The sequence below is a fragment of the Austrofundulus limnaeus genome, unplaced genomic scaffold, assembly GCF_001266775.1.
Source record: "Austrofundulus limnaeus strain Quisiro unplaced genomic scaffold, Austrofundulus_limnaeus-1.0 Scaffold6, whole genome shotgun sequence".
NCBI lineage: Eukaryota > Metazoa > Chordata > Actinopteri > Cyprinodontiformes > Rivulidae > Austrofundulus > Austrofundulus limnaeus.
In genome coordinates, this window is record NW_013952408.1 from 111,050 (window position 1) to 120,386 (window position 9,337).

The 9,337-nt window shown below is 36.1% G+C and overlaps 1 protein-coding gene across 3 annotated transcripts in view; it reads right to left on the reverse strand.

Annotated features, from left to right (window-relative positions):
• The window catches only part of b4galt2 (UDP-Gal:betaGlcNAc beta 1,4- galactosyltransferase, polypeptide 2), a 155,376-nt gene that overhangs the window by 6,475 nt on the left and 139,564 nt on the right, over positions 1–9,337 (reverse strand). For 2 of the 3 annotated variants that reach the window (XM_014029007.1, XM_014029014.1), the window contains one exon: positions 7,915–8,019. The exons of the other annotated variant lie outside the window; for it this stretch is intronic. In XM_014029007.1, coding sequence (XP_013884461.1) covers positions 7,915–8,019 — 105 coding nt within the window. The remainder of the gene's footprint in view (positions 1–7,914; positions 8,020–9,337) is intronic. 3 annotated transcript variants of the gene reach the window in all.

Genomic DNA, 9,337 nt, shown 5'->3' on the forward strand with positions numbered 1-9,337 from the left:
ACACACACACACACACACACACACACACACACACACACACACACACACACACACACACACACACACACACACACACGATCTGTATCTACACTGTCACAGGATGATAAAATATGAACAGAACATTGAGCATTGTTACTGAGCATCTCATTCAATTGCAAAGCAAGAGGCGCCGTTAGCCAGACAGAATATGTGTTTGTGTGTGAACGTGTGTGTGTGTGTGTGTGTGCTGACACGTACTCTCAGCTGGTGATGAATGTGCCTCTTTCTTACCAATATCTCATTGCTATGCCTAACCAGCAGCATCTCCGAAGGAACCGGGAGAAAGAACTCTTGTGTGAAAGATTGTCTACGTTCAAGTGAATGTGTATGCATAAGTGTGTGTGAAGATAGCAAACATTCATCAGGCAGTCAGAACAACACTTTCTTTGGTAAACGCTGGACATTACGCAGGTACTCCTGATAAACCGTCCCAAAAGGCTTATTCTAATCAGAAAGAGAAAAGTAAACCTGCACCTGAAGGCAAAAAAAAAAAGAAGGCAGAAAAGCTCAGTTTATCTATATAAGTGATTTTTTTCCCCTACAGAGGATAAGTTAAGTGAACCATCATAAACAACAACACAACTGAGCTTTCAATTTGAAGCACTTTTGTGTTTCATGCATCTTGGATTGGAAGGGTTACTTTGATGTCCAAATGCTTTTCACTGGTTTTCACACGATGCAGATTCAGAAAAAAAACAGCAGACCGTTTGACTGATCAAAAGTCCTTTCCTTTCAGAGTGACAGAAAGCTTTTAAAGCTGCACTGCGGTCAATTTACAGTAATTTCTTGCCCAAAGAGAGATGCACAAAGAAAGAGGGGGGGAAAAAAACAACTCACTTCCACCCACACTGATTAAACTATCGTGAGTTGGCATTTCCTCTTTTCGCAGCCTGCTGACCATTCTGAGCTGCCGCAATTACATCTCCCTATAAAACCCTGGAACCTGTGGTTACTGCTGCATTATACTAGGTAGCCAGAAGGGCTTTAAAGTGCCTGTGACATCACATTTTTGTAATAAATATGAATGTATTTTAATAACATATTGCAAAAAATAAAAAATAAAAAGAAATAAATAATTGCAGTTGAGATGAACCATTGTTGAGATATTTGCGTGCGAAGAAACAGGAAGTGATGTCAAAGGGGAGTGTCTGAATGTAAACAGAACATTGCTACAACGGTTAATAACACAGACTGCAGAGAAGAATCTGATGTTTCTTTAGATATTTTGAGTCGCTATCAGAGAGTCAGTTCAAATAATAATGTTGGAGTTTTCTTTTCTTTCTTCCCCTTTCATGTCACTTCCTGTTTCACTTTGGCCAAGCTAAGTTCAAAAGAAAATATTCCAGTTATGTGATAAAACGGGTAAAATAACGTCTGTTTTGTCAAGTTTCCTATAAATAACTGATTTCTTTGACCTTATGTATTTGAAGGATATGCATGTCACAGGCACTTTAAAAATGACTAATAAATGTCTATTTATATATTTATTTTTTAGCCTGTCGCCACAGCTATAAATAATTTATCAACACAAAACCAAAAGAGTCTGCAATGATGTCAGCTCTTACACAAAAAGTCGAATCTACTGACCAGAAAGAACAAGCAAAACCAGTAAGATGAGCAGGAAAACAAGATCTGTGTATCGCCCAGAACAGGCATACACAGCATGCATATTCACACACACACACACACGCACGCACGCACGCACGCACGCACACACACACACACACACACACACACACACACACACACTCACACTATCTTCAAGTCTAGAGGCTGGTTTATTGATTCTGATGAAGGCAACTAGACCATTCTGACCCAGCCGCCTCCCATCTCTATTGGTGTCATTTCAGCAGGCAATTACAGGAGGGATCGTTGAACCTTTCTATCTCTCACTTTCAGACACACACAAACACACACATACACACAGTGATAAATGATGCATTTGCACAAGCCTGGTTATTTTAGACATTTTCACATTCAAGTTATTGCTGTCATTTTACAAAATAGATTGTTGTTTTAAAGGTGAACGACGTCTAGATGAGCATCTCGAACGTATCAGCAAGTAGTTGAAAAAACTTTGTGTCACACTACAGAGCTCAGAACAGGCCAGGTGTGCAGATAAAATATGGAGATCTAAATAACTAAGTCATTCTAATGCTTCACACAGATTTGTTTTTTTTCCTTTTCAGTTTTGTAAATGTATGCAAATGTTTCAGTAAACTGTGCACAGCAATTTGCTAATGGACCTCAGTCTGTTAGAGAACAACCAATGGAGCATAATTAAGATTCAGTGAAGTTGGAAAATTGGACAAACTCCCAAACTCAGAATTAATATGTCTAAATAAAACACTTCTGAATCACAAACCTCACTTTCCATAATGGAAACAAAAATACTCTGCCCCAAATTTGTTAAAGGGGCAATATCATGTAAAATCAACTTTTTTAAGTTTTATGTCATGTTATAATGTTATACTCTCATAAAAAACATGCCCAAAGCCTTGGTCTGACTCATTCATGCATGTTTGAGAAATCCTGCAGTGTTTTTAGGAAGCCATGCTGAGGAGCAAAACGACAGGTGGGGACCAGAAACGCCCCTGATGGCGGAGGCCCCTCCCCCCGCACTGAAATGGGCGAGACAGAAGCGAAGGTGGTTCTTAAAGAGACAGAGGCCAATTTCAAGACATTTAGAAGAGGAAGTGATGAGAATATAAGTTTATTTTCTATTTAAAAATAAAAACAGCATTTTAATAACAGCTAAAAGTGACATAGATACTTTATTATGGTATAGTATTTAAATGTATGCCTGAGAAACACATAATATTGGCCCATTAAAATTAACAGTCGGTGCGCAAAAAAGTGTTTATGTAAGGCCACATTGGTGCTTCTAGGAGGAGGCTTTCCAAGCATTCACACAACAAATGAAATAAATCTTTATTGTACTTTTTACCTTTTGTTCTAGTTATGCTTTTATGTCAACATTCTGGTGCTAATTTCACCACTCTTTGTTCTATTTAGCTGATTTTAGCTCCTTTCAGCTATTATTCTGCTAATTTCAACTTTTTGCAATTCTTTTAACCCTTTTTTGCTTTTTCAGCTGTTTTACGTGTTTTAGCTGCTTTTTAGTTGTTTTTTTCCCAGTTAAATTCACCTTTTTGAGTTAATTTCAGCTTCTTGCTGCCTAATCCAGCAAACGTGCTCACTGCATTTCTTCGTGCTAATTTCATCTATTTCAACTACTTTTTTTTCTATTTAAGGTTAGTTTTAGCTTTTAACTAATCAGCAAAAATATTTCACCATTAAGAATTTGCACTGCATTTTCACAGGAGACGCAAATTCTCTAGTTTTGTTTTTTTTATTACAATAGTATTATTATTTTACAATAATATATTTAAACATCACATTTAAATTTTTTTAAAGTAAAGCACAAGTCTCATCTTACAAGGCTTAACTAATAACTTAAAACTGCATAGAGGTGAGATATATCAAAGAGATTTAGCCTTAAAATGAAATCTATAATAAAGTATTCGACATGGAAACTTCAAGGCAGGCCACACTTAGTTTGACAGCAGCAGACAGTCAATACTCTTTCATTTCTGACTCTGGCTGCCAACTGCTGTTAATCTTCTTAAAAACCAATTTAGAAAGAACGACTAAAGCAGAAACTCAGTGCGAACAGTCCCGAAGCACATTCCTCTCTAAATATTGTGACATAATAACGTCACATGAAATCAAACCATAATAATATTGAATGCGGGACCACGTTTTACTACATCTTCATTCAGACTGAGCCGGGGCAGCTATCGATTTTTGCACTGAGAGGCATCATTGGCTGGCCTATCCAGGCATGAAAACGAGGGCTCTTAGCGGAGAATAAACAGTGATAATCCACATTTAAGCAGCTTAATGTGAGGTGCTATACTCCTGGTGATTAATGTGTCTAGAAGGGCTCATCCTTGCATATTGGGTCTTGTTCATCAAAGCATAAAATAGCACATTTATGAGCGAGGCATTTTTGCATGTTTGTCTGAAAAGCAATTGGAACGGGGGGTAGTGGAGAAAAAAAAAGCAGCGTTTGAGCCCCTGGGCTCAATGTGTGAAAAACAATTTTTTTTGGACTTATTGAAAATGCTTTGTCCTTTCCTGTCCATCAGAACAGCCAAGCCATGGTGCTCAGAGAATTGATTTTGTTTAGATTTTGCCTAGTCATCCTACATGTCTACATATATAATCCCGACTAATGCTGAAACAGCATTTTGTGTTGTTCTTACATAAGACAAAACTACACATTCAGGGCATCTTAAAAACATAAATGTAATATTTTTAAATATACTGTATATCAAAATAGATGAAAAATAACAGATGAGCTGTGTTTTGTTGTTGTTTTATTGTAACTCTCACATATTAAATCACTCTCTTTAGTTATCTATGTATGAATTTCTTCCATTTAGGTTTAATACATTGAGTTTAGAAAGGTTCTACCACATTTTAAATTTTGATACAGGACTAAAAATGCCTAGGGTCTCTTTCCTCTATACGTCTAACATTAAGTACTCTTTTTAAAGTCTGAGTACTTAGTATTTCATCAAGGAGGTATTCCCTCAACTGGAGATATCTAAAAAAATAATCCTTCAACAGGCAATCCTCAATTCTCTTTCAACTTATTATATTTTCATTTTTCAAAAAATAAAACACGCATAATACACTAATCTCTTTGTCTTTGTGCATTTTAGAGATTTTGCATTAAATTTTCAGCCTCCTGAAAAAAAGCAAAACTTTCAGTTATAAACTCTCTTTTGGAGAAAAAAAAACTTGCCCCAATTCAAGCTTTAAAAACATAAAAAAATAATTCATAAACAGGAGAAATTTGTAATATTTTTAAATATGAAAGAAAAAAAGTACAGTTAAAAATGTGTTTTATTACTGGTGAAATAGTTTAAATTGAAAATGTTAAAAAATTAGCTAAATAATGAAACATATGTTAGTGAAATTTTNATATTTATGTTTGTGGTTGTAATGTGACAAAATATGGAAAAGTTCAAGGGGTATGAATACTTTTGCAAACCACTGTAAAACCCCTGTCAGGCTCTTGCACTGCTAAGAGGGAGGAAGTCGCTAAAAGAAGACTGTAGTTTGTTTATTCATGTGGAAAATCAAAGTTCCACCTTTGATTTTCAGATTCCGCTATCACTGGTAACACCTGGGTATTTTTATTCCAAGGCTCTATTCTGCGCATTTAGGAGAACGAGGAGCTCCGCCTTCATCCTCAAACAGCCTTTAAATGACACCCCTGCTGGAAAGTGGCAGCCTTTTCAAGTCGATGAAGCTCAGAGAGGGTCACAAGGACGCTTGCACTGACAGATTACAATATCAGCGGCTGCATGATGCACATCAGCTGGCTGACCTGCCTCTCACTCATCCCTGCTGCACGTTCACGGTGCCGCTTCCCTTTGTCCTCTCCTCTTCGCTGTATTGATTCCACTTCTGCATCATTTCGGCGGTTTTAAACTTTGCCAAGCTGTCTTGTTCCGTGACAAGATTATTAGAAGGATCTTAAAAAGAAAATGTGAGAGCTTCCTTTTTTATTTACAGAAGAAAAGATTTTCATTCTCCCCGCTGAGGCTGGTGAAAGCTCTCAGCTACTTTCACGAGATATTAAAGCTCCATATCTGTGAAAAAGACTGGGTTATCGCCATTTTGTTTATTTTTAAGACTAGGTGGCTGTGGCAGCCATCTTTAATTAAGCTGAATCCTTAAGTTAATCAGTTGTTAATGTACATCCTACACTCAAAAAACAGATTGTTAGATTTACTTAACCACGGTATGTCATTTAAAATCATGACAGCGCATATATTTCAGTAAAACATTTGTCATTTGAGAAAAAAAAAGTTTTCAGTCAAACTGCCAAGTGGACATAATTTATAAAATCCAGGATCAAAGGAGCGACGTGTGAAGCTCAAGTCCCAAACGAGTGTGAAGAGCTGGAAAATAAGTTACCTCCTCATGCCCTAAAACATCCCAGTGCAGACGCATTTTCAGGCCATCCATAAAGAAAAGGTGCTTCAAGTTGCAATAAAAGGAGTTGAGGTTTAAAGAGGCAACACATGATGGATTATAGACCCACAGCAACAATAACACACATCACTGGACAGATGATCCTAGAGGCCTCTACACTCTTTGTGTAGTTACTGAAAGACGGCATTTAATAAAGAAAGAATAAAATCACAAACGGAAAGCAGTTGTGTGTCAGGGTGCTCAGCAAGCATTGAACATTTAACATCAAAAACACGTTTGGGAAATTTGGTTTTCATGTGATGCTGAATGGAAAAAATGACTCTTTGGTCGAGGGAGTTCCAGATGACAGGATTTACTGGATTATTTAAATGTTAAAAAATTTAAGAATTGCAATAAAATTAACCATTATTTGAACAAAAATTTGAACTTGTTTGACTTATGGTGCGCCAAGTGCAAAACGAAAAGTAAAATAAATAAATAAATAAAAAAATCCACTAACATATTTTATTGTTATTTAGCTCACTGTCCTTACTTTTAGCTAATTTCTACTAAATTTTACATTTAAATGTTAAATATATTTAAATATTACACCCTAAATCTAAATGTTTAAATCTAAATGTAAAAGTTAAACATTAAATGTTGAAATTCACATTTAAGTATTTCGGAATGCAGCCTTTACTGTTGGTACTCCACTCATGTTATGATGTCATCATCCTGAGACAATAGCTACCGCTAGCGCTCCAATGCAGCTAAAGCTTCCCTAAAAGACATCAAACTTGCAGTTACGGCTGGTGTCTGAGCAGCACTTCAAACTGCTGGACCACAGGTACCACCTATATATCGCTTTTTTATTAACATATTTAGAATTTCGATTTTAAATATCATCTTCAGCAGCGTTGTATGTAATGTAATGTAAGAACAATGATCTAAATAACAATAAGATGTTAGTGGAAAATTTTTTAACATTTAAAAAGTGAGATAAATAATGAAAAATGTCAGTGAAATTTTTAAATATTTCATTTTACACTTGGCGCCCCATAAAATAGTAAACAGTTGAAGACTTATTTTAGATTCAATGGAAATATGTTTATAAGAATGTAAACTACTTATTATTAAATAGTAAAATAATGTGACAGAAAGTGGCTAAAGTTGTATTAAAATCCTACATTTATGCCTGCATCAATTTTATAAAATCAGCCTTGTTAATTATTTAATATTAAAGTGAGTAGTGGGTCGTCTGCACACTCAGCGTTCCCTCAACAAGAAAACGAAACAAAACAAAACAGCTTCCTTCAAATCCCAAGTCTCAGGCTGTCAACACACTGTTTTTGCCAAATATTGAGCCTAAAGATCCACCCTGGCAGAGAGGAAGTCTTTAATGATACACTTTAACACCTCTAAGGTGTACTGAAGGGAGTATTTTCCCTTTGGCTTGCAGTTTCTCACGAGGGTTTGCTCAGTGAGCAAACAGCAGGAGAGCTGGACTAACAGCAGGCAGGTCCCAGGTGTCAACATGTACTTTGTTAGAGGGAAAACAGAAATAAAATAAAATAAAAAAATAAGGGGCAGAAGATATCATTTAACTCCTGCAGATGAAAGGTTGAAGAATTTCCAGCTCGACACAGAACAACACGAACAACAATGGATGACAAATCTAATTACATTTCACTGATGCCCTTGTGCTGCCTTATGCTTCCAAAAGAAAATTAATCATAAAGCGCTGCATCAAGCTGTGTTACTGATGGACACATATTTGCAATTTACTTTTTAATGAAAAAACAGCTAAGGTTTAGGGTTGTGAAGCAAAAAATATCGATTGGAACATAAAGGCGGGGATCTGCGGTTTCGACAGGGACGTAGTACCTCTGCGGGTTGGGCTCGTTGTGTTTGTCCCTCTCATGCTTAATCATTCTGTAGCGACCGATGCGGACGTCGGGCCTGGACACCTTCATCCCATTCAGTGTGATCCTGCAAAACAGACACATGCAATGTCCTTTAGAGTAAAGGAAGAGAGAAAAACACAGGAATTAACTAAAAAAGTAGGTCTGTTAAGCTGAAGTGAGGCCTTTTATACTTTAATGGTTTTGCTTCCAAATTGAAACACTTTATTACTGTAAATTTAGCTGAACTATCCATTTGAAATGTTTCTCTCTGTTAAATCCCACAGCTTTGCATTAAAAAGTTGCACAAATCACTCTGAACACGTTGTTGTATTGATTGTTTGTTTTTTATTATTATTTAAGGCCTGTTCTCATTTTATACTCTGCTAATTGAAAATTTGCACCTCCTATTCAACGGCTGGCTCCAGTTTCTTTGGTTACAATCAGTACTTTTTTATCATTTAAATTCCTCCTATAATGAAAACCTGTAAAGACATTTTACAGTTTCAATATTTCTATAGCAGCTTTCACAGACACAAACATCACAAAGTGCTTAACAGAGCAAAAAAAAAAACAAAAAAAAAACAAATAAAAACGGTGCACCAATATAATCCGGAACAATCTAAAAACAGAAAACCAAACTTCATTAAAAGTCTGTCTGAATAAAAATGTCTTAGACTAACCTAACCTTTCAGAAGATCCAATAACCTATGTATTTGGGGGCCCTAAAGATTAAAACCAAACTTTTAAAATGACTTCTCAAATGCACAGAGAGTTTAGAACAAATTTGAGCTCTTCTGTTGGTCTTAGTTAACAGCCTCGCTGCATTTTTCTGCACAGTCTTTATTCTCTTTTTATTCTATCATCTAGTCCAGAGATTCTTAACCCATGGGCCAGTTGTGGGCCACGAGCACCACCTTCAGGGCCTCAAATGAACAACAGTTTTTAACGTTGGGCCGCAGAGGGCCGTGGGACCGCATTGATTTTGAATAAGGTGCAATGCACTTCTTCACCACAAGTAGCAGTAGTGCGCCACTCAGATGTTTAACAACTTTTTTAATATGTAGAAGAAGAACCTTAGATACCAGCCGAGAATGGAAACCTATTTTAAATGAACAGTAGAAGCAAAAATGAAGGCAATCCATAAAAAAAGTCAAAGTTTGTCACTAATATGAACTGCAGTTTCTGGTTCTACCATGCAATATTTTAAAAGTTCAAAACATTATCAACTACAGTTGCAGATACAGCTATATTTTAATTTGCACTTTATCAAAATAATTTTTGTAGTTTATTTTTAAACATTTTGAATGTATTTTAAAGAAACTTTAAACTTGTTAAAAAGATGTTACTGTTATCATTTGTCACTAATATGAAGATCAGCTTCTGGTTTTTTACCAGGCATTATT